Source organism: Enoplosus armatus, chromosome 19, assembly GCF_043641665.1.
Source record: "Enoplosus armatus isolate fEnoArm2 chromosome 19, fEnoArm2.hap1, whole genome shotgun sequence".
Lineage (NCBI taxonomy): Eukaryota > Metazoa > Chordata > Actinopteri > Centrarchiformes > Enoplosidae > Enoplosus > Enoplosus armatus.
The window spans coordinates 14,460,835-14,486,465 of record NC_092198.1 but is presented as its reverse complement, the minus strand read 5'-3'; the positions used below and the strand labels follow the sequence as shown (position 1 = coordinate 14,486,465).

The following is a 25,631-nucleotide window of genomic DNA, read 5'->3' as shown; positions in this document are numbered from 1 at the left end:
AAAATAATGTATTAACCGAGAAAATATATGGCAGATGAATTAGATGAAAATAATTGTTAGTTGCATGCCCAGTCTCGAATAGAGTCTGACAACTACATAGTGCAATACTGTTTTAAATATTTTTATGGCCCACATCTTTATTGTTTAGGTTAACTCTCACGGCAGATGTCAGCGAAAAAGGCTCTGAAAACCTACTGCACGCTACCTGCCCAACACCAAACTGCATATAAACACAGTTAGCCGATAGCTAGAGAACAGAGTGGAGCATTTAGCAGCTAAAGAGCCAGATACATCAGAGTTGGTGGAAACCAAGTCAATACTGAGTGAATAATGGCCATTCATCAGGTGGCCAGAAGCTGACTCCAAATGAATACTAATATTGTTCTGTGTGTTTGAAATGTGCAGACAGGCAACTGTCTGCCATATTACCTTAAAAGGTGATAATATGTCAATATTTACACCTTGTTTCCCCCATACTCAAGTGGCAAAATAAATCTGCTATTGCAGGTTTTAACAATGTTTTATGTACATAAAACTGTATTATTTAAAAAACTAAGGGTCAAAAACAGATTGCAACCTGTAAAATATTTATGTACTGTCATTTCTTTTTGAGTATTTGCAGACATACCAATATGTCTATGGTAATCAAATATGAGCAGATAATATTGCCTAATCGATCTATATTTGTCAGGCTCTATGCAGAACTGAAGTACAAATGACTGCTATATATCTCCTTTTCATATTAGACATCATCTAATTAACCTCTATGTATCTTTCTTTGATTCCCTCATCCCCAAACCCCCCTCCTTTGCTCCACCTATCCCTCTCTTTGAAGTCCCAAAGAAGTTGCTCCAGGAGCAGGGACCCAGACCACCGGTGTACTCCCCTCCACCCAGCGCCCATGACCCCAACATAGTGGGAGACAGCCCTCCGGAGGGGAGCTCAGTCAAAAGCCCTGACACTGTTCCAGGTGAGCAAAACGACGAACACATAAGCTTTTTCACTCTCACACACACTGACACACACAGCCTCCCGTGGAGAGCAGTTAACATTAAACAGTCCCAAGGCCTCCCAGGCATCAAGAGAAACAGTAATTCAGGTCTCAAGTCAGGGCATACATGTATGTATATTTAAAGTCACACGGGTTCAACCGTTTCCATATGCATCCTAGAAGAGCCATCGGTTTGGACCATTTATGATCATTGGTCTTAAAAATATACTGCTTTCTAAGAGCCAATGATTGCACTTATATGTGACCACAGTCTAAATCAGTGTGTTGTAGGGTCAAACTCCCATAGAGAGAAAGAGGGAGAATACAGAGCAAGAACAATGAAATGAAAGAGTGCAAAAAGGAGACGCCACCAAGGAAGGAAACTTAAACAAAGCTTTATTCATGAGGGAAGGTGGCCTGCGTCCAGCACACTAAGTGCTCTGCTCAGCTACCGGCACTGTACTAATTAGGACGATAGACTGAATGAATGAGGAGTTAAGAGAGGGAGCGGACAGGAGATGTGTGCTGTAGTGCTGACAGTTCCTAACGCATGAATGGCTTCACTTCCTTGCTCCGGCTTCAAACACTCCATTCACAGCTCATCTAGAAAAACCTGTTTCCATCTCTGATGTACTGATAGGGTATGAAATATGTGAAGAAGGGACATGAAGGCGGAACATGAAGCATTTTACTGTAAATATAGGTATCCTGATCTCCCCGGTTCATTTGTCTCATTTCTCTTTGCCAGGCTAACTGTAGGAAAGCTATAAGAAAATAAGCTTATTTCCCAAATGTTGTCATCCAAAGGCTTCAAATTCTTTATTTAAACTGACTTTTCTGTGGTCTTTACATATACTCCACTTTTTTAAATTCTTGATGTTCCCCTTCTCTTTACACTCAACGTTCACACATTTCTTGATGTGTGTATTTATGGGCTTCAATAGAGCTATGTGATGCTTACATTGAGTGAATTATTCAAGCCCTAGATGTCATGGCTTTTATAGCAGCATCATTATATCAAATGGACATTTTTCTAGTTGCCATGATTTATTTGTGCCTTTGAAAACTGTGGGATCTTTAGAATAAAACTTTGTGGATTTGAACACTACTTGGCAGGACAAGATAATTTTGTAGAAAATGACCCGCCCTTTAGAAAGTTTAAAGAGGTTAACGTTGTAAAAAAAAAAACCCACAAGTTTCAGACTTTTTTATTGTCTCCATCTTTGGTCCTAACTGCTCGTTGCTGTGGCGTTTCTGCGCTGCAATTCCCAGAGATCATTTGGCTACTATGGTCTTTTTCCTGGAATTTTCTGTCAGTGAAGTCCTGTGAGCTACCCAGTTCCTCTTATGTCTATTCTTAACACATAAAATAAAATATAAGCAATTGGATTATTGACAATGATTTCACCTGAATTTATCATGTCAAAAGTATTTTATCAAAAGACCAATCACTGAATTTCCGTCGTTATGTATTCTGTATACTCTAACACTGTAAGTGTTTTCTATTGACAATTCGTCTGCCTATTTTTACGTGTGTTAGAAAGAGAGGTTGCGGTCTATTGGATGAATGTTAGCTGGTGTGTGCACCGCAGCAGTGGGTCCAGGTGGAAACATTTACCTCCTCAGTGAGCAATTCCAGTCTAAACTGCATTTATCAGATAAAGAGAGTCTGACACACCTTAGAGACTCTGCAATTAGAGGTCATTGGTGTGTGTGTGACAGTTCACCAAAGCATGCTTACCTACACTGACAAAAACATCAGGCATGTAAATATGACTATGCACAAGAATTGAGAACTGAATGCTTCTGTTTACTTTGGCTGTCTTAGATTAAGGGTTGTTTTTTTTTCGGCGAGGCATTGCTTATTCATGGAGCTAAAGTTGCAGTAGTTACTCTATCCCACCTAAACCCACTTCAGGTTAACTAGAGGCGACTGTACTCAGAAAATGAGTATGAATGTAAGTAATCAAATCACCCTGTGCTCCTCTGTTCTTTCATCTCAACTCCTCGACTCTTGCATGCACAACCCAAGCCAGCATGTAAACACTGAAAGAAGTCGTGCTGTGATGAAAATCCAGAGGAAGAAACAGTTGTTCCCATCTATAAATAGATCGTTCTCTGAGATTTTGGGGGAGCTTTTGAAATGTCGCCAGAGTGCAAACTATTCCCATGTGGCTCTCCGTTTCTTAATGACCTGAGTCAGAATGGATTTGACAGAAGCGGATGTTGTGTTATCTTCTGAATCACACAGCTCCCTGTGAACATGTGTGTGTCTTTATGCATGATGCATCTTTTTACAGAAGCGTATTTCCGAAAATCGAAATCCACTGAGAGAGTGCCGATGACTCAGTAGTCTGAACACTGTAGTCACAATACCTCAGAGACAATACACTCATATTTTACTGAAAACGACTGTCACAATCTGACTGCACATGTGGTAATGAACACACTCCTTGTGTGCATATGCGTGTGGGCCGTACAAATGAAACATTTTAAAAACATCTGTGTCTGAATAAAGAATTCAAACGCTAAATGAACGACCCCCCTTTCCTCTTAAAATATAGTCTGCTTTGTGTTGTTAAACTGAACTTTCCTGCTCTATCGTCTTTTGCAGATAGGAAGAAGATTAGGGAGACAAACCCCAACGAGGAGAAGTTTTCAGAAGCCGGAGGAGGAGCAGGAGGAAGAGGAGGCGGAGAAAGTCCACTGCAGCCCCCAGACATGAATCCCATCATCAACACCACCTCTAGCGCCAACATGGCCCTCATCAGCAACGCACTGGCAGCCTACACTTACATATCAGGTAGGTCTTGTGTGACATCACATCACGTGACATCCAGTGTTACATTATAATTATCAGTCCAGAATAGGGCTGATCTTAATGTTCAGCTCAAGATCACTTCTTGGAGCGGATTGTGTGTGAGTACGTGCGCGTGTGTGCGCATGTGTGCGCGTGTGTGTGTGTGTGTGGTACACTATCTTTTGGATCATATCCCCTGTTTCCTTTTTCCTGGGACTGAAAGGTGGGTAAATGTGGGCCAGAGGAATGCAGATGTTAGGCAGAGATAAAAGCTACATACACACACTATACACGCTGTCAGTCACCTGCTAAAACAGACGCTATTACCTCCCACTCTGTGACTCAGATAAACAGTTTATTTAGTGAAAGGCGTAGTACATACAGTCAAATATGCATACACTCCATACTGTGTAATGTGTAATGAAAGCTTAACCTACGTAAGGTCAGCTAACTGAGCTTTGAACTTCTCACATTTGTAAGCTTCTGTAAAATTTTATGATCTGCATTTCTAGAATTAATTTTATTGAGGACTATTACACCAATCAAAATAATGTAGGGCCTTTTAAGTGTGACCTTAGCATGTGCTAATAATGTTTGCAGTTTATTCCCCTTTTTCATTTGAAACTTCACAATTGTCTGAGGGACTCATGGTGTGAAAACCTCAGTACTAAATGACAGAAATAACAGAAAGGTGAGCTGAGCTGAGTCTCAGTGTGTATGGGCTGGATAATCGGGTGAAGGCATGGTTGAAGGGTGCTGCAGTTGAACTGAATGTGAGCAACCAGTGAGAGCCACAAGCAGTGGCTGCCAAGCAGACCTCATAGGATCACACCAAAGTCTTAGATGGATGGAGTAAGTGTCACTTAGTCGTTCTCTCAGCAGTGTAAAGAAATCCTAATGAGAGGAAGAGGAAGAGCCGCTCAGTCTTATCCACCTGGAGCTTGAGGTGATGGGACACATTAACCAACTTTGACAACATGTAAAAATACCTTTCTGAAGACGAGGGGAAGGAGAAGCATGGTACGAAGCAGGGTTAGCAGAATTTGAGAGACATTTTGGCTAAATCAAGGGATCAAGCTGGGGAACTGAGTAATATGAGCTCTAAGTCTGCAGCCAGTGTTCATCACAGTGAGTGACACATCAAGTGAAATGGTTTATAACAGAGAAGGCTGAGCAGGAAAATGAGAGAGACCCAACATCAGTCTCATAGATCCAACTAAATGTTTCTTGTTCTCCCCCGTAACAGACCATCCAGAGAGGGCAGCGCTCTTCTTCGTCTGCGGTGTGTGTTTGGGCCTCTTCCTCACACTCTTCGCCCTGGTGATCCAGATTTCCTGTCGCACCGACTGCCAGCCCCGCCAGCGGCCCCCTGCCAAGAAACGAGCGCGCCCTGCAGACTCATCCTCCGATTCCAGTGACTCTGACTCGGACTGGGACACCACCTCAGACCTGTCGGCGCGGCGGCACCGGCGTTTCGAGCGCACGCTTAACATGAACGTGTTCACGTCGGCGGAAGAGCTGGAAAGAGCGCAGAGGCTCGAGGAAAGGGAGCGAATCATCCGGGAGATCTGGATGAACGGGCAACCTGACATCCCCGGGACACGGAGCCTCAATCGGTATTACTGAGGACTGCTAGGGGTTTTTTTTTTATAGAAAGCTTGCTTGACTTGAAAAAAGTTTTGGACGCACTTGGGTTGGAAGGGACAAGTTTTAAACTGATGAGAACAGTGGAAGGTATTGCAATTTTGGGACGAAAGTCCTCCCTCTATGCTGGTTTGCCTATTCCTCTGGGTATCATAAGCTATACCCCACTCAGTAAGAGAATAAGCTCCCACTCTGCATGGTAAGCTCACCTCTTACTGCCGGAAACAAGGGGTGAAAGGCTACGCTGCCTTGCCCGTGACCTCACCAGGCCTTTTTGAAGTGGGGATTTATGGGTTAGCTGCCTTAGACACACGTAGGCCTGTAGACTACATGGTGACTGAAGGACCAGGGCCTCAGTTGGGTCTGTTTTATCCAGAACATGAGGCGACTGCAAAAGACTGAGACACTTGGAGCTTTATGCTCAGCTCCCTCCAGTATTCTGTGGACTTTACAGAGGGGCAGCATAAAGCCGGGAGAAGTGTACTGGACAGTGGGACAATGTAAGACAATCTTTCCACAGTGAATAACCATGCTGCCTTTTGAACTTTATAAAACCAAAAGATATTTTTGGGGGAATTCATCTCAACCCTTATGAAATCTATTTTATAATATTTAATAGTTTATTGATGTTGTCTATTTTTGTTCTCAAGTATGGTTTATTATGAGATATTTTTATACTTGGCGAAGGTTGTCTGGCACCTCAGGGATGCAATCCTAGTGTTTCTGTGTTTGGTTGATGTATTTGCTTCCTAAGAAGGGGATCAGCCCATTTAAACAGCTATGTCAGCATTTAAAGAAAAGAATTAGAAATATCATATAAAGAGCCTCAAAGAGGTTTAGTGATTTATCCTTATTTTTGATACAGTATGTTTAATTCACAGCACAGTGCCTTTTCTAGCTATTAAGTCACTGTTGTCAAGAGTGCTACTGGTTTATAACCCAAAAACTGGTCAAATGATTTATTCATTGGATATTCCAAATGTATGTTATCATATATTCCCTTTTATCATTACAGTTGCTTTGCTTAAGTGGAGCATGTGTAAAATCTGAATGTCTCTGTTACATGTTGCACTTGCCGTCTCCCTAGATGTAAATGCACGTAACCAGAATATGCCAATTTTATACCAGTGAATCTGCTAGAAATTATTTTTCTGCTCCTCACTCATAGAAAACTGTGCTAATTTCAGGTTTGGTGTCAGCCCACCATGCCCTTATTTCATAGATACCAGTGCTAAACCAGATGCTTGTGGTAATCGCTGCTCATGGCCATCTGGAGAAGGAACCAGCACTGAAAACAGGTTCACAGTGGACATTCAAGCTGCGTCTCTTAAATCATGTTGCCAGTTTAATAAAATAAGCTATTGTCAATCCAGTTCTGTTTTGCGTTGCCCTGGATTCAAGCGTAGAAATATTTTTCAAAAAAAAAGCTTGGTATTTTCCTGACTGAGAGTTTAATTGAGAGTACACAGGACATATTAGGGTCATCCACATAAAGACTACCACTCTATATAACTTTTATAAAGACAGTTATTGTTTTTAAATTTGAATGGGTTTGCAATGTGCCAATAGCTGGTAAAGTGAGACCAAAATATGACTCCTGTGCTTGGAATAAACTATGTTCAAAAATAACTTGTCCTATGTTATTCTTAATCTTGCACATTTTCTTCTGAAATTATGTTTTGCATTCTGAATGTCACTTCAAATGTGCACAATGCTTGTGTTCCTGTCCAGTTATGCACAATACCTGCTCTGTACTGTCGAACTCGGAAACATGAACTGCTCTAATCTCATTATGAAATAATACTACAAATATAGAGAGTAAACACACTGTACAATAAGGCGATCATGAACTCACAACACTGTGTGCTTATGATGACCTGTGGACACTCCTGTCAGCGAGATTTATTGGTGTTGATCGCCCCCTGGTGGCGAAGTTAGAGCTCTTCAGTTTGTGTGAACTAAGGGTTTATGAATAAAAGTCACCCAGTTAGAAGTTATTTATATCCGTGACATTCAACATTTCCCGATATATAACTGCTTGAATTGACTGCTCGGCACAGAACTTTCCTAAATAAAAACAACCTGATATTTTGGAGGATATTGCTATTTCATTTTAATTTCATTCTTTTCGAATGTTTCTCATCAATCTGGACTTTACTTTATTGCGATGGCGTTTCGCACTGTATTTCTTTCTGTTGCAGTTCAGACACATTTATTTACTTTTGTTTTTTTTTTCTTGAAATTGTTGCTGTCGCGTCGTTACCATGGATACCGTAAACTTGCCATGGCGGAGCTGTAGCGCAGCTTTACACGAAAACCTAGTCAGATCCACAAATTGCGAAAAGAATATACTGTTTGACATCTTGTGAAGGAAAAACATACTTCAAGGCTACGATGTCGTGGAACTGGAACAGCCACGGATTACCATTTCTACCGGGATACACTTTTCGGGATGTAACGGTGAGAATGTAACTTAACGCTGGCTAACCCAGTTAAAGTCAGCTAGTAACGTTACACACACGAGACAAATCTCTTTGCAAGACAATTTGCTGTTGTCTTTCCGTCATTCCTCCACTCCTCCACTCCTTATGTCCATGACCTGGGTCGCAGTTTTGATTGCTGCCTGTGTCCACAGCAGAGGGACATTAAGAAACTGAAACTGTATTGTGTCATTATTGCATTATCATGAACAGGTGTAACTGTCATACTGCCGCACTCTCTGTAGCACAGTATTGTGTTGGACGGAAGGCTCACATCAGTGTTGCAAGTATTTCATTTACTTGAAGTTGTATTTCCATTGTTCTTCACCAGAGCTAATTTATATCCCCCACCCCCTCAATGATCTTTCCCTGCAGAAGTCAGCCTTCCATCGTTCCCAGACCCTGAACTATAAGAATGGCTATGCTCTGCCCCGTGGCCCTACTGTGGGCACTGGACAGGATCCTCTTTTATCAGAGGAGTTGATCCAGCAACAGATCAGTGAGTTGTCCTCCGAGACATCAGACATTACTTATGGCTCCTTTGACCGGAAGCTCGCCAAAGACTTCATCCCAGCTCACGTGGCCCTTGACAAGAAGGTAGAGTAAAGCCTAGAAGTGTAAGACCAGTATTTGAAGATTTCTGTTGCTGTCCAATTAACTGTCCACTGTCTGTTCTTCACCACCCTCTTGTCTTGTAGGTGCTGCGCTATTATGCATACTTTCAGGAAAATATCCTCTACTCCCCTGAAGAGAAGTACCGTGTGCGCCCTGTGGTCATTTACTACTACCTTGAGGATGACAGCATGTGCATCATTGAGCCCGTGGTGGAGAATTCTGGGTTACCACAGGGGAAATGGATCAAACGCCACCGTCTGCCCAGGAATGAAAGTGGAGAGTACTACCAATGGAAAGACCTCAACCTTGCTATGGACCTGGAAGTGTACAGGGTCAAGTACCACATCACAGACTGTGACGCTTTCACAAAGGTACAACACTCACCTGTATGAACGCTCTCGTTGTGCGTTATGTGTCTTTGTTACTTTCTCTGTGTGTTTGACACAAAAATATGGATATGATGTTGTACTGTCTCTCACTCATCATATACAGGAATTCATGGAAAGTGAGGGCATTGTTCTGAATGATCCTGAGCCGATACCTGTGGATCCATACAGCAAGCGTCGCAAAAACCCTCAGCCTTCCTACACAACACCCTCCAACTTTGACCGCATGCACCAGTTTCTCACCATGGATAAGAAGGTAAAGGAAGTTCCATCCATTCCAAACTCACTGGGTAACCATTAGAAACCCTAATCTGGACAGCTATTAACAGAGAGGCAGGAGTATAGTAACATCTCCTATTCAAGCTATTTAGAAAACAAACAGGATTAATACCTGCCATGATGTTATATTGGCATTTGCAAATATCAGTCTCCACTCTTAGTTGACTGCACTTGAACACTTGCACAATGAAATCATTTTTGGTGTGAATGCGGATAATGAGACAACAACAACACTACTAAGGTGGGCATTATGTATCTTTTGCAACAACTAGGTCACCTAGCTTAACTAAAGCAGTCTTATTTCAAGTTCATGTTTCTTAAAAAACCTAAAAATAAGTGTAGTTCTAAACCACTGAAAAGTTTTGTTTGTGATGTCAATAAATAACGTATTTGCATTGTCAGTCAGGTGTTTGTACCCTAAGATTTTGCATTTGGCATACCAGTTATAGTTTCAGGCTCTTAATCTTTTCTTGGTCAGGTGCTGCAGTTCTTTGCCCTTTGGGACGATGCTGACTCACTGTATGGGGAGACCAGGCCTGTAACTATCCGGTATTTCCTGGTGGACGACACGGTGGAGGTCAGAGAGGTGCACAAACCCAACAGCAGCCGGCATCCCTTCCCTGTCCTGATGCGCAGACAGAAGCAGCCCAAGAAAATCAAAGCCGGTGAGATGCAACATTGTGTCTGTGTCACTTTTGGCTTCATAAATAATTTCGTTAGATCTGATACAGTGCTTTGGTTAGGTGTGCATCAAGTCATGTACAGTTATAGTGAATGACTGTGGCTTATTTTAAAACTAACATCACATGAACAATGCAATTGAAATCATATTGCTCTGTAATTGAGGATTGCTTATAATGCTTTTGTCACCTATTTTAAGCACTACACAATGACCGTATAATATAATAATAATAATGAATTTTATTTATATAGCATGTTTCATACAAAAAGATGCAATACAATGTACTTGTATGTATTGCACCTTTTCATGTGAACATGAACATGAATTAATATTAAAATCAAAGAAGAAAAAATATTTTTAAAAGGAGACAACAAATATTTAAAAAGACAAATGCAAAAAAAATAAGCAACGTTAGAAACAAAGTTCCTACATAACAACAGTACTCTACTCATTTCTTTCCAGAGTCCTTTCCCAGCTGTGTGCTGGAGGTTTCAACAGAGGATGTGGATGAGTACCACTCCCCCAAAGACTTCCAGGTGGGTCAAACGGTGAAGCTGCTGGGCCGTCGCTTCCTGCTGTGTGACTGTGATGGCTTCACTAAAGAATATTACCAGAAGAACCACCCTGACATGGAGATGAAACCCACAGAGGTTCCAAAAAAGACTGACATGCTTCAGGAGAGGACGAAGGTGAGAAACTGAAATGTATTTTTCATCTTTGTTTTTCCTTTTCAAAACCATATCGTCTGTATTGCCTGAGGGCATGTGACTTTATGTTATTATAGATACTTTTTCTTTTACAGGAGGTTCCTCCCTACAATGGTTTTGGTTCATTTGAAGACACTCTCCAGAACTGTTTGTCTTTAATACCTGAACGTCCCAAAAAGAACGTGCTAAAAATGCAAGAAAACAGCCAGAAAGTGTTGCGCTACAGTGCCAGGCTGGTGAGTCAACATGTTTTAAAATGTGTTTGTGCAGCTTCTTTGACTAAAGTTTCTGAATGACAAGTGGTTGGTTAAATGTAGTTACAAGTCACCAAACTGCAATAGTCCAAAAATGAGATGACATAAACCATTACTAAGACGAGTCTTAGTAATTCCACACCATAACCCAGGGCCTAACCCTGGATTCACAACACGGTAAGGGATAATGTAACACAGGAAACATGTTTATTGATTGACCAGACAAAATTTAAAGCCATTGGCAACAAAAGAAATAATTCCTCTCCTTGCTTAAGCTGCCCTGTGTTACTGCCATTCCAGGACTCCCAGAACCCCGAAGATGAGGGCCGAAGTTTCATACTGTCCTACTTTCTGTCCGATGACACGATCAGTATTTTTGAAAAGTCCACTCGCAACTCTGGTATCATTGGTGGCAAGTTCCTGAAGAAGATGCGCATCCCCAAGCCAGGCTCTACAGTGGACAATCCTGAGTTCTACTCACCGGCAGACTTTGCTATTGGAGCCACTGTGGAGGGTAATATTTTCTGTTTAACAGCCTGTATTGATTATTCTACGTCTTGGTATCCATATTAAATATGTAGACAGAAACTACTTTTCTTCAAGGAAAAACAGCAATGTAAAGCTCATGTTGCTACAGTACCATGGATGTCTTTCTAGATACATTAAGCTGTATACAACATTATAAAACCTAAAAGTGCAGCTTCCTCCTCTCCCTCGCCTGTAATTTAGTTCTCAGCCGCCGCTTTGTGTTGAACGATGCTGACCCGTATGTGCTGACGTACCTGGAGTCCAACTCAAGCCAGATCCCTAGTCAGACGCTGGATTCTTTGCACCAGAAGCTGCGTGTGGGGACAGCAACTAACCAGCCAGCAAACCAAAATGGTAAAAAAACAAATCAGCCATTTAGCAAAACATGTCTCTCTGGAAGTGTCTGAAAATACATTTCTTCCAGCAAGTTTAACTTTTTGAAATGTTGGACTTGTACAACAATTTATGGCCACTCTTTTGTTCCTTCTTTACCAGGTGATGATGTAGCAGAGCCATCTTCATGATGTCAGGGAAGGTTGGATTGCTTCAAGTGTTGTTCACTCCCCACTTAGACCACTAGATTTTTAATCGAAGAATGTTTCGTAACATAATAAATATACACTGGACCTGCTGCAGAGAAGGTCATTTGTTTGGTGGATTCTGAAAGCTTCTGGAAATAAAATAAAAATAAAATCAACTGTTTGGTGTTGGTGTGGTAGACCTCAAAATGTCCTTCTGATATCGGGCTTATACCAAGGGGTTGCTAAAGCCTACCCTAAAATTGGCTATTTGCAATACAAAGTTATGTTGGAGACGGGCAATCAAGCATGCAAGCATTCTGCATTGCTGCAAAATACATGAAGACCAACAATTGTAAATTGTTTTAATTGCCATTTTGTTGACAAATGTGTCATATGTATAACATGAAAATAGAGAAACATGTAGAAAAATGACTTCAGCCCACACCTTATTTCAGAAAAATGCATTATTTAATAAAGTAATTAACAAAACAATTAAAAGAAAAAAAAACATGGAATGGCATGCGGTAATATCCAACATACATACTTGATGCTTATCTGTTAAGTGACCAGTGACAAATGTAGGATTTTAAACAGACATAAATCAGGAGCCCAGGTGACCACTCTATTGGTTGGCCAAGATCCCTTCCCTGACATGGTAAAAGGATCATGTGAAGGCCAGCATACAGTAAGCTCATATCATCAGTAACATTTTTCTGCTCCAATGGACAAGACTAGAAAACAAGCAAAGCCGGCTCAATGGGAAGAGCTGAAAACAGCTGCAACATCAGACAACACTACAACCAATACAGTACTTATGTATGAGGATAAGCATCAACACATTCACATGACACACAGTAACGTGTGCCGCATACTGTGTTCACTTGACATTTGAATCATTCTGCATACAATGGTGCTCCTTAGGGTGGGATAGCAGGCTGCGTGGATGTATAAAAAATACTGATATGAGAGGAGTAAAATGTCTGTTGGACTCGAGGGATTTCCTTGGATTTCATTTTCCAGCATGTCTGTGGTGACTGAGTCCCTGTAACATCTCAGGACAGACTCAACAAGAAGCTCGGTGGCCAGTGGCCGCCAGCGTCCTTGTTGTGCTGATGAGAAACCTTAGCCACGGCTAAGGCCACTGTTCAGGCCAGTCAGTGTGTTATCTTAGGGGGATTTGAGTTTTTTGGTCCGAGGAGAGGCTCCATTCTCAGCTTTAAGAACTCCGTTTTCATGGTGACCAACTAGCAGGAGAGACAGAGGTGAGAGGTCAGGATCTCTACTAATGCAGCACATATCAGACATTCAGTATGATCAGGACAAATCAAGAGAAAGCAGGAAATGATGGGAGAGAGGTGGGGGGAAAAGGTGTGTTTTAAGTAAGGAATCAACAGTTTTTTGTATAAATAACTGAGACTATTTATCTGGAGATGACATCAGTGTATTATGAAACATGTTTGAGCAGGTGTTTATACTCACGTGAGTCTCTCTTCAGAGGCCGTAGCGCTTGTTTTGTGGCAGCCTTCTTGCGAACAGCCTGTTCGTGTCTGAACTCCCTCCAACGCCTCAGCTGGAAGCGGATAAACTTCCAGAGTAGCCAAGATTGGGTCAAACATACCAGCAGTAGAACAGTCATCCTGAGGGGGCCCAAAGGCAAGGAGATTAGTGCAATTGTGTGATTTGGAAAATGGACCTGACATTGCGTGCTGAATTAATACAATTACTTTCTGGCCCTGGTGTGTGTGTGCGTTTGAAATCAGGTGCTTTTCTGTTGCCTTTGTCTTAGATGAGAAAGAATAAAAAATGAAGTAAATAAGTACTATTGTATATTCAGAGATATCTTTAAATAATTACTAGTCATATTGTAACTGCAGGTATAGTGAATCGGTACATCGTAATTGTGACATGTCAAACCCCATTTAATCCATTTGTAGAGATGTGTTTTTACTTTTAAATTCAATCGTCTGTCAATCAGTGTCAGAATCCCTGGCTACATCCACTGTGGATTTATGTTTTAAAACTATAAAAAGGTCAAAACTTTTTATAGGTGTTTTGACTGTAAACCTGTTACAGTAGCTGTAAAACGTAATAGCAGTGCCACAAAATGAATCATTATCCACAGATGTTGGACATAGGTCATCATTACCTTATCAGTACAGTGTTGAAGTTGCCCATCTCCCAGTCCAGCCCCTGGTTCTCAGCACGAGCCAAACCAAACCCAACAGCCAGGAACATCAGGGTCAGAGTGAACATCCGTGTAAACACAAAGCTGACCGCCCACATGTCAAACCTGAGGCACGACACACAGCGAAGACGTGAAAACACATGATACAGTAAAACAGTCGAGAGATTTCAGTATTTGTGATAAAAAACATATCAATAAATCTAAAGTTAATAGCAGTAAGTCAAAGTAAAACCATTAAACCCAGTGAGGTTACTTACATTTTCTGATGGTTCTCATCAGTGAAGTAAAAGAGTCTGGCGATGTGGAAGCCCAGCTCTGACACATACTGGAGAAAGAGGAGTACCAGACCCACACGACTCATACTGCACATGAACGGAGTGAGAGGCAGGAGAAGGACTGGGTGAGTTTCAGACTTAAACATGTGAGTGTTTCATTGCTTATTTTCCGTTTTGTTTTTTTTCCTCACTATACATGCATTTTCCCTTGACAAGCCTTTGAATTTGCAGGTTTTCAAAAAGGTCCTTCTGCTGGATGCTTACTTTAACAAATAGGCTGCAGAGATGTGCAGCAGATACAGGCAGATGTACTGGAGCTGACGAGAAATCTCCTCCTGAAAAACAAACAGCCTGTATTTGCAAAAAGGTACAGTAGTTTTAAATCCTGGATTATTTTATTCTTTCTCAGTCTCTGTGTAATGCACATCTATGCAGACACACACACACACACAGCTTATCTAGTCACACTTCAGAACTCCTCAAGTTCCGAGGGTCTCCTTACTGACCTTGCGTACTTTCTGGAAGTAGAGCTCTGGCAAGGCATGGAGCCAGTAGGCCAGCTGAGTGAGGTAGAAAAACTTCACCTGAAACCTGGACCAGAAATACAGACAGAGAGAGAGGGAAAGTAGGAGAAAGGGCAAGAAGCAGAGAGAGAGAGAGAGTCAGTGCGATTTACGATTTATTTGCTGATACATTCCCGATTTGATTTGTTTCCCGTGACTATGCAACTGTTAAAAAAATAAACCTTTAAGAGACATGGTTAAGCCACGTAATCCAGCTGGGTGACTGCCCAAACTCTATAGCACATGTTAACATGTTAGCTGGTTAGTGTGCATGTTAAGGTTTTGGCTCTGTATGTCTGCAAGGTGTATGCAGAAGACTTTTCAGAACACCTAACAGTTACAGTTTTTATTATCAATTATTTGTCTTTTTCAAGCAAAAACGTCAAAAATTGAATGCTTTCAGCTTCTCAAATGCGAATATTTTCTGGTTTTTAGTTCTATGGTAGTAAACTGAATAATGTAAAATAACCAAATTAAATAACCATACTTCCCAGCTCATACATGCATTTTTGTAATGTAAATATATCACTAACATTAACATTGTTACACATCAGCCATACCTGAGATGTACATGGGGATAGTTCTCCCAAAGGCTGCTGGGATGCAGGAGATATCCTTCCTGTGTGATGAAGTTAGAGAAATGAACACTTTATACTCTCGTTTTAAGAATATATGTGACATTTCCTCAACTAGGAAGTTGTCACTGAATACAACACGATTTAAAAATCTCACTCACTGTTATGAGGATGTAAAAACTCCACACACTCGACACCAAGTGAAACACACACAATTGACCCGACTCATTGAACTTGGTGTTCTTGCTCTTGGAGAGGTGGAGACGCCGGTTCACTTTCTGCAATGTGAACACAGCAGATCATGTGAATGCAGCTGGATACAGTCAGAACGGGTGGCATGTTGACTCCGTCATTGTCATGCACAAGGAAGTGTCACAGTAATACAAATAAACTGGGGCAAGAAAAGGCAGCAGATACTATTTACGGCTGCTGCTGAAAACCCTCCTGTGAAGAAGTATTCCTTTCAAGACACTTTGGAAACCGTGGTGATGGTGCTAAAATAAAACACCATTCCTCCTCGCTGGCCTATTTCTAAACAATGACACAAGGGCTCATACTTTCAGATGGATTAAATGCTGCTCCCTCTCCACAACTCTACGCTAAGAGAACTGGAGCGACGTCAGTGTGATTTAGTCTGAAAAGCACTCAGCATGCTGCTCTTATATTTTTTGATGTGGCATGTTTCAAACTTTTCTGTTTAAAAATGGACCTTTTAAAGCCACAAAGTGCAATTGGATGCAAACACCATAAGTAAGTATGTATCTTCATATACTTGAATATATTCATAAATAGCATATTCTTATGTGACTGAGGATAGATATTTTATGTTTGTTTATGACTGCAATAAAAGGAAAAAACGATCAAACTTATTTGATTCTTCATTTTCCTTACTATTGATGGAATATCATAATGCATTTTATGGGTCCATAATTTCAACACTGTTGAATTTGTGAGAGAGTCTTTCAGTCTGTTGCATGGTGCCACAGTGACTGGGTACTTACATCCAGAAGATACTCCTGCACCACTGCATGGAGGATGATGGCGATGAAGAAATAGAAAAGGATGGTGGCACAGTCCTTCCATCCGTAATGGTACAACGTCACCTCTCCCTCTAAGCACACACAGGAGGGGTCAAACACACACACACACACACAGTACATGTTTGTAATCAAGAGGTGTGTTAAACATCCTGGAGCACTGTTTTTGTAATCACAATGCAATGGCAGCAATGTAATGACGCAATATGCAGGAAGTGAAACTGTGAAATGTATCAACTGTAGATTTAGTAGGCTGTGAATTAAAAGTATTTAATAATAATTCCTCAACTGCACTGCATACCTGGTAATAGTGTGGTGACATTGTACTGAGGCTGAATGAACAGTATGGCCGTCTTGGCTGTTGCCTGGAAATTAGACAAGATGGTAATTAGTAACATATTTCAGTGAAACTGTCTGAATGCAACCTCAAGAGGAAGTATCATCAGTATGCATGTGGGTTTGTGACAGGTGTTTGTGTGTGCTGGTAGTGGGGCAGAGAGCGAGAGAGCATCCCTTTCAGAATATATAATGTTGTTTATAATATTTTCAGTCAATCCTCCCCCGTGGCGTTATAATTGCCTGCTGGGAGCTGAATTCCTTAAGCAGCACTGCTGACAAATCTGTCTGGTATGACAAGGCTTGTATTGACCTGGTGATGTAGAACGGTAACAACAGAGCCTCCCCAAATGATCTTATGTCAAACATCCCCACAAGGACATGCATTAGACCAGTGTTTCCCCCAACCTTTTTGGCTTGTGACCACGAAGCAACTGTTGCAACCCCTTGTCTCAGGTTGCCTATGTCTCAGAACTGAGACTGGCTCAATCAAATGGGGATTTTCAGATTTCAGATTGTTCCATCTGAGTAATTTTTGGAGGCCTGAAGAGGTGAAACTATCCAGTATCTCACGAGACAAAACTATTATTTTTGCAATTAACTGATTAATCATTTAGTCTCTATAATGTCAGAAAAGAAGAGAAACATCCCGTTGACTTGGTACATGATTAAGAGTCGTCCTTACTGGGACATATCAAGGTACCCTGTCGGTCCCCACCACAGTGCAACAAGTCACCAGTCATTCCTTGCGCCCCGAGGTGACCTGTCAAAGCCAAAATGTCAAATTCACGACCAGCTACAGCACTGTCGTTCTCTTTTTCCGAAACGAGAAAAATGAAGGAAATCCCCTACTTATTTTTTACTCGGCCAGCTGTGTGATCACAACCAAACCAGCGTTCCGGATTGAAACTTTGCTTCATGCTCAAGCGGCGGCCTGGGAGTCTGTCTGTTCGTACGTAGGAGAAGCTACTAGCTGATGAGACTCCTTATCAACTCAGCCCCTGTGTGTCAGTGGTGAACTCGCTGCGGGTTAAAGCAGTCTTTAGCTCCGCTGAGCCCACGGCAGCCAGCACCAGCGGCTCAAAGATTGAGACGTGGCAGTTAACTACGACTGTCGAGCTCGCGACGAAGAGTCATACTGCTTCCGTCTGTGCTTTTCAAAATAAAACTCCCCGATGTCGGACGCGTGGTAGAATTCACTCTAAGCAACAGCGACGCTTTTAATTTGAATGCTGAAATCGCTTTACTTCCTATATTAACTTGGCTCTCTGCAGCAGCTGACAAATCTTGGACTCAAACTGTTGCAGCGGACTGTCTTTGCTGGAAACTGGAACAAGACATTGTCAAAAGGGTAAAACGTGAATTTTAGGAAACAAATAAGTTACATGATGTTGTTTTTAAGTAGCCACTTATGTCTATGCCAACATATGAGTTTTCAAATGTGTCTCGGTTTAAAAAAAAAACTCCCGTTGGAATTAAAGCATATCGAGCAAGACACCGAAAACTTTCAAACATATGTTAAACTAGCAACAAACGTGTAAAGTTGCAGTTTACTTCCTGATGTTTCAGCCGTAACTTTCTGGCTCACTTTAAATCATACGTCGCTACTTTGACAGCGAACAGAGAAACATTCATTGTTCACAAAACTGGTAAAAACTGCAGCAAGCAGCCACCATATCCGCGGAACTGATTTCACCGATGTACGGCTCAGATGCGGTCAAACAAGCAAACATTTTTTACAAAGCAAAACATAGTTTCCACCGAATAATATTTCAATTCGCACCAAGTTACATCTTTGCGTGCAGCAGACTTGCCATCTTAAAACAGCTGAGTGAGACGAGGGAAGAAAAAAGAATCAGAGTTCATCTCACCTCAAACATCAATCCAATCAAAATGAAAATCACCAAACTGAAGACGATGTCGGCATGGTTTTGAATTAAGAATTCCTGGCTGAAGAAAGGGTAACTCTTGTTTCTTCGGCGAAACGCCATGTCAACTCAATGGTGTTTTCCCTGCTATTTTATTAATCAGATTTTTTCTGACTACGAAGTTCAGGAGTTAACTTTCTCACTGATGTGCGCATGCGCGGCTTCTTAAAGGGCGAGTGCCATAAATACCTTCTTTGAGGCCATTTACACAATAAGTTCAGTCTGATATTGACAAAAGACCATTTCAACCTGAGTGATCACGTTTTAAATGCTCAAAAATGTTCAGAAAAGCCCACGTTTGACATTTCAACTCAAAAACGACTTGCTTTGATACCATAAATAAATAAAAAAAAGATCAAAGTTGAAATAATTGCAAACACTTGTATTCCAATCACCCCAACATGTAGGCTATTTATTGCTTATTTAAAGCCACCAGTGGCCTTGCACTTCACAGTTCAAAATTTCATATAGGCAGTCACCTTGGCGCAACAGAAAACCCAGCATCATTTCACTGCTTTGTTGTTGGATTTCATCCCAGTAATGAGCAAAAATGCATTTGTCCCCTAGAATCAGAAATCAAGAGCACATAAAAAAGTCACTACAAGTACCTCATAAGCATCTTTCAATAGACATTTGAAAGCTTTTTGAAGTCAGTGCCTGAGACATATTTTTTTCCAACATAATGTTAATTCATACAACATTTTAGCAATTACATGGTCAACATGTAAATAAAGTTAAAACATCAAACACAGTTTTGCCAAGTTGACATACTAGCCCTGCTCAAAGCAATGCCAGTGGACATGATTATACAAAAAATACAGTATAATGTTCTCTGAGGGGATCTGGGATTTTTTTAAAATGGGAATAACAAAAAAATCACACCAATAAACGTATTTTACAGATACTTGTGCTTTTAAGAAGCCAACAAAACTCTGGCTTACGCTGAGATGGTAAAGTTTCAGAGGTCAGACACTCCTGTCCCTTTTAGATCGAGGAATCATTTCTATATTCTTATAACGGCTGGCAATTATTAACGTGAATAACAGAAGGTTCAGTATGTAATATAGAGATTATCAGTTGTCCGAAATCATACAACAGCTGCATATTTGTCATGATGTTTTGATATAACTCATGGTTTAATTACAGATAATTACAATCTGGCAGAGCCAGTCTTTTTTGCACAGTGTGATGCTTGAGGCTTAAATTAATGGCTGCCAGAAGAATTGAACAAATGGATGTCAGGTAGAAGGTGTGTCTGAACTCCATACACCACCTTTGTGGCCAATTAGCTCTTTACTTATCTTTGCCATGTCTGATGAAAACACTGCTCAAGGTTTCACCCCTGTGTGTCCCACATTTCAACAAAGCAATACTAGAAAATAGTTTATGATTTGAGAAGAGCACAGGCTGTCTTAGCATAATCCCAAAATTGTTGCATATACTGTGCCCCACAGTGTACTGAATATATAGACATAAAGAGGTGAAATTGAGCAGATGGAAAAAGCAGCCTTCCAAAAAGCTGGTGTACTCAATTAATGTTGGGCAAGTTACTGTTCCCTGATTCTGTCTTGACAAAGCTAGAAGATATCTTCTTCATCTCTTCGGGACATTATGAGCTGCCTCCTGGGACCTGTGAGATGAGGGACACTAGATGGGGAGTCCAGCACTCCAGAGTCCAATTTAGGAGTGGAAGTACAACGTGGCCCAACCCGGCCCATGAGCCCACGTATATCTCTGTGAAGGGCTGGATCGCTGGGGATTGAGTTGAGGCGCACCCCCTGTTCCAGACCCCCAATGTCCCGGTCCAAACGGGGGTTACTGGCACTGCTGGGAGACTGAGGATCAGCGCTGAAATATAAGGTTGAACTTGATTCTGTAGGGCAGAAGTACGGCTCCGGACTGTCTCCAAACACAGACTTGCCCTCTGGTGAGCTACGTTTGAAATCTGATGTGGGCGACTCCAGCGGGCTCTCCATTTCCAGACTGTCATCCTCTTCTTCAGGTTGTTCGGTTGATGTGGGTTCGCTCACGCTCTGGAACTCGTCTTTGCAGTCCGAGAGAGGTGCCAGGCCTTTCCCCTGAGACTCAGAGGTGGAGACGCCGCCACAGCTGCCTCCTGCTGTGATAGTGATGCCCTCGTTACTCTTAAACTCTTGGTTGTACTCCTCCATGTCCAGTATGGCTGCTGCACCGCCGGCCCCATACGCTCTGTTGATCTTCCCCAAGTCTCCTGTTTTCAGAGCCAGCCGGATTAAGAGCCAGTGGTGGTGGTAGCAAGGGCAGGAGCTGTTAGGCCTGCCCCCACAGGTTCCTGGGTGCTCCAGCAGAGAGCCAGCCACACCTGAGAGGGAGAAGCTGCCATGGTTTTGAATGGAGGGAGCGGGCAGGCTTTTGTCCCCGAGAGAGAAGGAGGACTCCCCTCCTTCTATACACGTGCTGCCCATGTGGTTGTGGATCGCACCCTGGGAGATCTCTGTTGACTTGGGGTGGAGGAACCGGTAATATAGGACAAGAGAGGTAGCGCCTGGGAAGCAGGGAACAGGAAAAAGTTGATTTTAGTACACTCAGTATGTTTTGGTATACTAGTATACTCTATAATCTAAATATTTAATCAATTCCTACAACCGCAAGAACTTTGAAGAAAAAACACACACGCTTTACTATCCAAATCCCAATGTAGGCCTGCAGCCGGGGACACTGCATCCACCCTGGCTTTGCCTAAATTAAATTCCGGTGTTGGGTATGGACTTCCCAGACAAGTACAGTAACTACATAGAATTTACCAACATTTAACCTTCTCACTTCACTTGTTTTTTTGGTATCCTATCATTTGGTACCTACAGTTCACTGTTTTAATTATGTTCAACTCAAAATGACAATAGCAGAAAACCCTGCATATGAATATCTTGTGCGTAAGATCTTTGTTAGGATGGTAAATTTGTGCCACATCATCAGTTATTTAACAAGTAGCACTTAAAGGGCAATTACTATTTGCAATGCAATAATACAGATTGCTGTGTTGTCGTATGTGGAATTACTTTTAACCCATTTGAATCACCACTGGGGTTGTATTACTCAGATACCACAGAAACTATTTGACGTTTTGACACTAGTCTAATTATAAGCACAGAACATCAAAACATCTGAGACAAATCTGTTCCAAAACAAAGGGAGCGCAGATAGAGAGTGACTCACCGAGGAGAAAGCTACACAGCACAGTAGTGGGAAGGGTCATGCTGTCCCATGATGCTTCGCTAAGGAAGTCGGAGGCAGCCAGCAGCAGAGTGGCGTTCTCCACCAGCATGAACTGAAGGAGGAGAGAAGGTCACACCATCAGTCATTTGCAGACAGCTTTACGTCACTGTAAGCTGAGGACGCAGAGGTGAGGATGACAATGCAAACTATCTGCCTGTGTGTGTGCAGCTGTACAGAATCAAACACAACGAAAACAAAATGAGAAACAGCAATTTCATCAAAAGCCTTACAGCATAAAAACTGGCCATGCGGAGGCGCGAGGGTCCATCTTTGACGTTGAGGAAGAGGAAGACGTGGACGAGCCCCATGATGCCATTAAAGGCACGCCAACACCAGGGGCCAGTGCAGATGTCTGGTTGCTGTGATACCAGCCAGAAGGAGGCCGTGAGCCAGTGGAAACCTGGAGGTCAACGTAAAAATAGACTAGGAGATACAAGCACAATAGGGGATCCATATGCAGTGTATCAAGCTGATGCAGTGAAGCAAGTGAAAAACTGGATAAAGAGGACATGCTGCATAACTTCAGTGTAAACTAATACAAATCGTTTGTGTACTATGTTAATATGCTGCAATAATTTATTATCATTTAATTGCACCCTTTCTCTTCCTCTGAATGGTGTCAGATTTACACACACAAAAGCCCACGGAGCTTGCTGCTCACCTGCTACTCCACAGACCCACCAGTTAAAGACCCTGGCAAAAAACATGAGGCAAGTCACCCTTGCACCCAGCATGCCCGCCCTCCACACCAGCTGGCACAGCAGGGCTGCCGGAGGCATGGCCAGGTGGCCCGGTCGTATCAGACAGCAGGCTCTGCTGTACAGCACCAGAGCCCAGGAAATAGACAGCACACACAGACCACAGCAATAGGCCACTGTCGATAAAAACAGAAGGAGGAAGTATGAAAAAAATATTCAGACACTTGTCTTGAACACATGACATGCCACAAACAAGATGTAGAGTCAATAATTCATGCTAAGATCAGTTTACCTGGGGACATGATGCCCACATCAGTGGACACCACGATATATGCCTGCAGCAGACTCTGAGGCAGTGTGAGGACGAGGGCCTCCAGTAGCCAAAGAGCAGCAACATCTGCCTGCTGCATGACAGCAGCTCCGAGCTCGGCGACCGAGTCCTGCATGCGCAACACAGACCTCATGCAGTCCCATAACCTGCCAGAAGAGGGAGACAGAGACAGATACCAGAGAAGTGACACACAGTAACCTCCTGGTGAAGGTTTCAATGACAGATTGATATAAATAGATTTTTTTCTGTGTTCTTCTGTATTGCAAATAGTGCATTATTTTGTAATATAATACCTGGAGTTGCAAAGAACTTACCTTTTGAAGATGCCCAAGTGCAGTATGTGTATGACAGAGAGGTAGCATCGCCTGTCATCACCGTCATCATAGTACCATTTCATACTTAGCAACTGGACCGCCGTCCCCGGTAGAAAGAGGCCGAGAGTGAGGCCTGCCCACTGCGTCTCCTCATTCCAAAGGTAAAACCCTATACAGTAGATCACTAACACATGCACACACAAACACAGACACGCAGATGCCAGGTGGCATACGTATTTTGTGTTATGTCAAGTGGGATATGTTTTCATTAAATACAGTCTGAATTACCATAAAGTCATGAAAATGAAACAGCACATAAAACCCAGCACAGAATGTGCGGGAGGATTTATTGAGAATTGCAGAGGCCAGCAGGGTCCTTAATAAAATAGTCTGACTCCTGGCTTTGACACAGCCTGCAATTATTTGTAGTTTAGTTAAATAAGACATCTTGCATTGTGAAAATAATGAGGAGGACCAGAAAGTGCTTCTCTCTATATTGACCATTTTAACTAATGCCTCATTGTTCTGTGACAGGCTGACTGCAGTGTGGAGTCCATGCAGCAGCACAGTATTTTTATCTTCTGGGAATGGTATACCTGCTGAAGGCAAAGTCACACTGTACATATCCAGTCACCTCGTCTCTCCTGTGTCCTGCCCTTGCCCCATTGATCTGCTTAGTCAGGGAATCATCACACCTGACAGTGCTGCACACTGTTTTCAATACAGACTTCAGATGTGCATTCATTGAAATATAATAACATTAGTAATAACGACAATAATAACATATTTAATAATACATGTTTTGGAGCTTGACTTTTATTCCTATGGGTATCAAGGACAGCCTTTTATTGTGGAGGTTAATTGTTAAATGTAATCATTTACGGCTCTGTGACCCTGCTGAATGACCCCTGGTGGTTTTGGGGCCCCAGTTTGGCCAACCCAGCTGGGCTAAGCAATGCCGATGTTTAATGGAAAGACAAAACTAGCTAGGTTTGCCATTTCAGCAGAAACGACTGTGTCTAACCTGAGCTGCTGCTGGGAAAGCTCCAGCACGAAGCATCATGGCTGAGCAACAGCTTCTTTCATTCATTAAAGCCAACGAAAATACTCCACACATACTCAACATCCCCCTGCCCTGCTTTCATATTCACTTTCAGCCCACATCAGCATACTAACGTTAGCAGCCCGCTAGGGCGGGGAATTCTATGCCCACTTACGAGCGCTCCGTTCGGCCACGATAACCAGCGCCGACACGCCGAGCAGGACCGCCTGGCAGCACGCTATCCAGCATCCGCTCCGCCGGGCCGCCGACGGCATCCTGCGGGCCACCGCCCCAGCAGCGTTTATCATGATACGGATAGGTGGGAGAGTGAGTAAACCGGGGACATTATCCTGGGCATCCTTCACCCTGGGTACATCCGCTCCCTTCTTCTCCCGCTGCCTGCCCCCCGTCAAAAATATCTGACGTCACTGCGTGGTTTTAAAGGGACATCATTTTACCGACCTGCCCGGTGACTGTACACAGCTCACCTCCCTCCACCGCTGACCACCTCCGATCTTAAATGCCCTAATGCTTCATTGGAGGCATATCTTATTACATTACTTATACATATATTTACTTATATACGACTTTTCCTATCGATACTTGTTGATCAGAGTTTTAATTTCCTCCCCTTACGGGCCAGAGGCAACCCAGAGTTTGCAGGGTTTATGTGTTTTATGTGTTAAGAATTATTAAGCAATTGATAAGTGATATGATTTTATTGATCCCTGTTGGGACATCCTTCTTCCATTCTTCCATAGCCGGGGGTCAGCTGTAGAGCAGCTGGTAGGCAGGAGTGTGTCCTCAGCGTTGAAGATGCATGCTCTGTAAGTTGTAAGTTGTCTCATCATTTGATGGCCTCTTTGAACAAAACGCCACCTGACACCCTTTGTGAGTTGTAATCTGAGGATCACAGAACGCTGCTGCACAGAAACTCACAGAGCATGTCTGGCCTGCAACAATGTGTTGTGATATTTTTATGGGTCTGTGCAGCATTCCTGCATTTTTCTAAGATATATGGTTGGTAAATGTTTGTCTTATTCTTTTGCAGTTTGCTAGCCACTCAGCAATAATGCAATGTGTTTTTATATATCGGAATGAACTGTAGAGTCATTTGTTGTGGGTGTACTGTCTGTCAGCCGATTAATACTGAAACTAAAATATGGAAGTGCGTGTACAAAATTAGCAAGCGGATCTTATTGATA

General features: G+C 42.3%; 4 protein-coding genes across 5 annotated transcripts in view; 2 read left to right on the top strand and 2 right to left on the bottom strand.

The window, feature by feature from the left end:
- LOC139302319 (protein eva-1 homolog C) overlaps positions 1-5,571 on the top strand; it is a 68,299-nt gene extending 62,728 nt beyond the window's left edge. Inside the window, exons 6-8 of one of the 2 annotated variants that reach the window (XM_070925978.1) lie at positions 836-970; positions 3,606-3,794; positions 5,038-5,571. In XM_070925978.1, the coding sequence (XP_070782079.1) occupies positions 836-970; positions 3,606-3,794; positions 5,038-5,417 (704 nt within the window). In that variant the 3' untranslated portion in view covers positions 5,418-5,571. Of the gene's footprint in view, positions 1-835; positions 995-3,605; positions 3,795-5,037 lie in introns of both variants that reach the window. The other variant, XM_070925979.1, reaches the window with a different exon arrangement.
- A 2,258-nt stretch (positions 5,572-7,829) lies between these two features.
- efhc1 (EF-hand domain (C-terminal) containing 1) lies at positions 7,830-11,953 on the top strand. Its single transcript, XM_070926295.1, has 10 exons — positions 7,830-7,895; positions 8,291-8,512; positions 8,614-8,901; positions 9,023-9,172; positions 9,674-9,860; positions 10,340-10,566; positions 10,680-10,820; positions 11,139-11,352; positions 11,568-11,720; positions 11,862-11,953. Exons 1-10 carry the CDS (start codon positions 7,830-7,832, stop codon positions 11,888-11,890), a joined length of 1,677 nt encoding a protein of 558 aa, XP_070782396.1. The 3' UTR covers positions 11,891-11,953.
- Positions 11,954-12,354: 401 nt separating this feature from the next.
- On the bottom strand, positions 12,355-18,849 carry tram2 (translocation associated membrane protein 2). The gene is made up of 11 exons (XM_070925683.1): positions 18,730-18,849; positions 16,824-16,887; positions 16,487-16,596; positions 15,647-15,763; positions 15,471-15,529; positions 14,854-14,938; positions 14,612-14,682; positions 14,330-14,434; positions 14,034-14,177; positions 13,367-13,524; positions 12,355-13,131 (listed from the first exon to the last, which is right to left on the bottom strand). Exons 1-11 carry the CDS (start codon positions 18,847-18,849, stop codon positions 13,055-13,057), a joined length of 1,110 nt encoding a protein of 369 aa, XP_070781784.1. The 3' UTR covers positions 12,355-13,054.
- Positions 18,850-20,363: 1,514 nt separating this feature from the next.
- xkr5a (XK related 5a) lies at positions 20,364-24,734 on the bottom strand. The gene is made up of 7 exons (XM_070926358.1): positions 24,602-24,734; positions 23,385-23,568; positions 23,032-23,216; positions 22,703-22,915; positions 22,272-22,441; positions 21,982-22,093; positions 20,364-21,310 (listed from the first exon to the last, which is right to left on the bottom strand). The coding sequence occupies exons 1-7, from the start codon at positions 24,732-24,734 to the stop codon at positions 20,364-20,366; spliced, it is 1,944 nt and encodes a 647-aa protein (XP_070782459.1).
- Between the last annotated feature and the right edge of the window lie 897 nt (positions 24,735-25,631).